This window comes from Montipora capricornis, chromosome 7 (genome assembly GCF_036669925.1).
Source record: "Montipora capricornis isolate CH-2021 chromosome 7, ASM3666992v2, whole genome shotgun sequence".
In the NCBI taxonomy this organism is placed as follows: domain Eukaryota; kingdom Metazoa; phylum Cnidaria; class Anthozoa; order Scleractinia; family Acroporidae; genus Montipora; species Montipora capricornis.
The window spans coordinates 10,166,419-10,168,918 of record NC_090889.1 but is presented as its reverse complement, the minus strand read 5'-3'; the positions used below and the strand labels follow the sequence as shown (position 1 = coordinate 10,168,918).

The window sequence follows — 2,500 nt, the reverse complement described above, 5'->3', positions numbered from 1 at the left end:
GGTCCGTGGTTCGATTACGTGAGATGAAGTGGTAACCAGGGATATCAATATGATTGTCATTGATCGTATCACGAAGCCAGGTCTCGGTAAAAAACCCTAAATCAGGTTTAAAGTCCAAAACGACGTCCCTCACCTCATCGATTTTAGGAGCAAGAGACATAGTGTTGGCCAGCATCAGTGAGATACCAAATACGCTGTTCTGTTGATCGGGAGGTATCAGGCAAGGAACTTTTAAGATGTTACTCACACTCCGCACTGCTCTGGATGCGCGCACACAAGCCTGCACGCGATCCCGAGATGAAACCACTGGGATGGAACGGCTGCAATCGTTGCTTGGACCAAAGGTGTCCTTCAGTTCTTTGTCTCGACTGCCCGTGTTCTTATCATGAAGAGATTAGAGGCCTATTTTTTTAGTTCTAACAACAGAGATTATCCAAACAAATGCCATAAAGAGGGTAGTGGAGACAAAAGAGAGCAAGAGCAATGAAGCGACCAGGAAATCTTCATATGATCAAGAGGATCAAACCATTAAAGTCAGGCATTTCCACCCTGAATGGAAAAACACTTTTCCTTGGTTATTTACAAAGATGGCGAAAAGATATTGCAAATAACATTGCCATGCTGCAATCAAGAAGGACTACCAGAGATTTACTCAGGACTAGTAAATTTTCAGTTCAAGTAGTCCCAGGGCAAGCAATCAAAAAAGTTAAGGTCGAGCACTGACCAGGCGACTAGTTTTTGGTAAAATGAAAAGGTTGGTTGCCCAAAGAAAAAACAATCGACAACCCAGCCAAAAATAGAAAATGTATTACTTAAGCAGCACCCGACTCTGTCGTCTGTGTTTTGTTGTCAATGTCAAATAGTACTGTGAAGTTTAACATAACTAACCCACTGACTCCCAGAGGTTCCCTATTAAAGAGTAAAATCATCTGGCGTTAGACAGAATAAAAAACTAAATGTGGCCGGTTCTGGCCAGCTAAGGAGTAAAAGGGTTATTTAATTGGCAGCAGTTGAGCATTTTTCCGAGTTTTGGATAATTTTCTGTGGCTTAAACACAAAACTGTCAGATAGGAAAATTCACATGTACCGGTAGCTGGCGATGGCGAACTTACAACCAGACGTCCACAAGAAAACCTCAGGCGCATACAGTGTACTTAGAACTACATGTATGGGATACTCAAACTCTAATGCCATGGGATTGCGTCTCAACACAGCATGCATTTGATCATAGGGGGTTTCCCAGTGGGCAACCAAGCATTTATCGGGGCAACTAAATTTACGGTTTGGGCGGCTTTTGAAACAGGGACAACCTGGAATATTTTTAAATTTCGAGCACTGCATTATTTTTGTGTGAAGTTTTTATGTCAGGATTTCTGTTTTCAATTTTGATACTGACAACCACAATAACTACATGTACTTACAAGCTACATGTACATGACATGATGAACACGAAGAACACAAGCTCTTAAGCCTTAAGCCCTAAGCCCCATGCAAATGGATGCAACATTGTTGGGTGTTACGTGTTGCATCCATTTGCACACCATGTTGTATGTTGTTGGGAGTAGTTGTTGCACAACGTTTTAAACTGGTCAAACTTTTGAGCCAACAACTCCCAACATTATTATTTTTTGTTCCTTGATGACCGAAGCATAGAACAGCAATGTTGGATCTGCATGCACAGCTCTTCCAACATTGTTGGTCTCTGGTAGACACCTGAAAAATTCAGGCAGCTTCAATGGGATTTGACAAGAGCCCAATAAATTGACCTGCTCCCTACTGTGTGGCTTTATAGCTCAGTTGGTAGAGCATTGCACCGGCATCGCAGAGGTCATGGGTTCCAATCCTGTTTATTCAAGCCGCCTAAATATACAGCGGAGTATTAGTATACTTTAAGTATGACCAGACCTCAAGGACACTTGAGATTGTCCTTGTTGACTTACCACGTTGAGCATTCATAAGTTATTAGACTTCAAAGTAATTGGGTTGTTGATCAATTAAGTTATGCAGAAAATGTGTTTGATTGACATCTGTTTCAATCCTTAATGTGTTTTGATAGTAGATAAGTAAGCTCATAAGGATGGGAGTGTACCTCAGCTTCTTTGAAGGAAATGCGTTACCATGGCCACAAAGGAGGCTACTTGAGCTGAAACTGAACCTGCTAACCTCTGAAGTAGGGCTCAAGTGTACTTAAGGTCTACTTACCATGCTAGTATGAACCCACCTAATTGCTTTAATTGTTCAGTGTGAGGATCACTTCAATCTTTTGTCTTGCCTGGAGTAATTTAAACTGAAATGTTATTTAAATTCATTTGATTTGGTCTTCTTTTTAGCATGCCAAAGACCATCCTACAGAAAGTTCTTCAGATGAAGATAGTCACATTGAAAGTTTGGCTTACCAAGAAAACTCAAAAAACAGTTTCAAATTGTCAGAGTCAGAAAGGACTAAAACCAAACGAGACTTGAGTGAAGAAAATTCAAAGGAAAGGACTACAGTTTCAAA

The 2,500-nt window shown here is 40.8% G+C and overlaps 1 protein-coding gene across 1 annotated transcript in view; it reads left to right on the top strand.

The window, feature by feature from the left end:
- The window catches only part of LOC138058166 (F-box/LRR-repeat protein 5-like), a 22,146-nt gene that overhangs the window by 9,296 nt on the left and 10,350 nt on the right, over positions 1 to 2,500 (top strand). The window contains exon 4 of the mRNA XM_068904061.1: positions 2,331 to 2,500. This exon is cut by the window's right edge and continues 348 nt beyond it. Coding sequence (XP_068760162.1) covers positions 2,331 to 2,500 — 170 coding nt within the window. The remainder of the gene's footprint in view (positions 1 to 2,330) is intronic.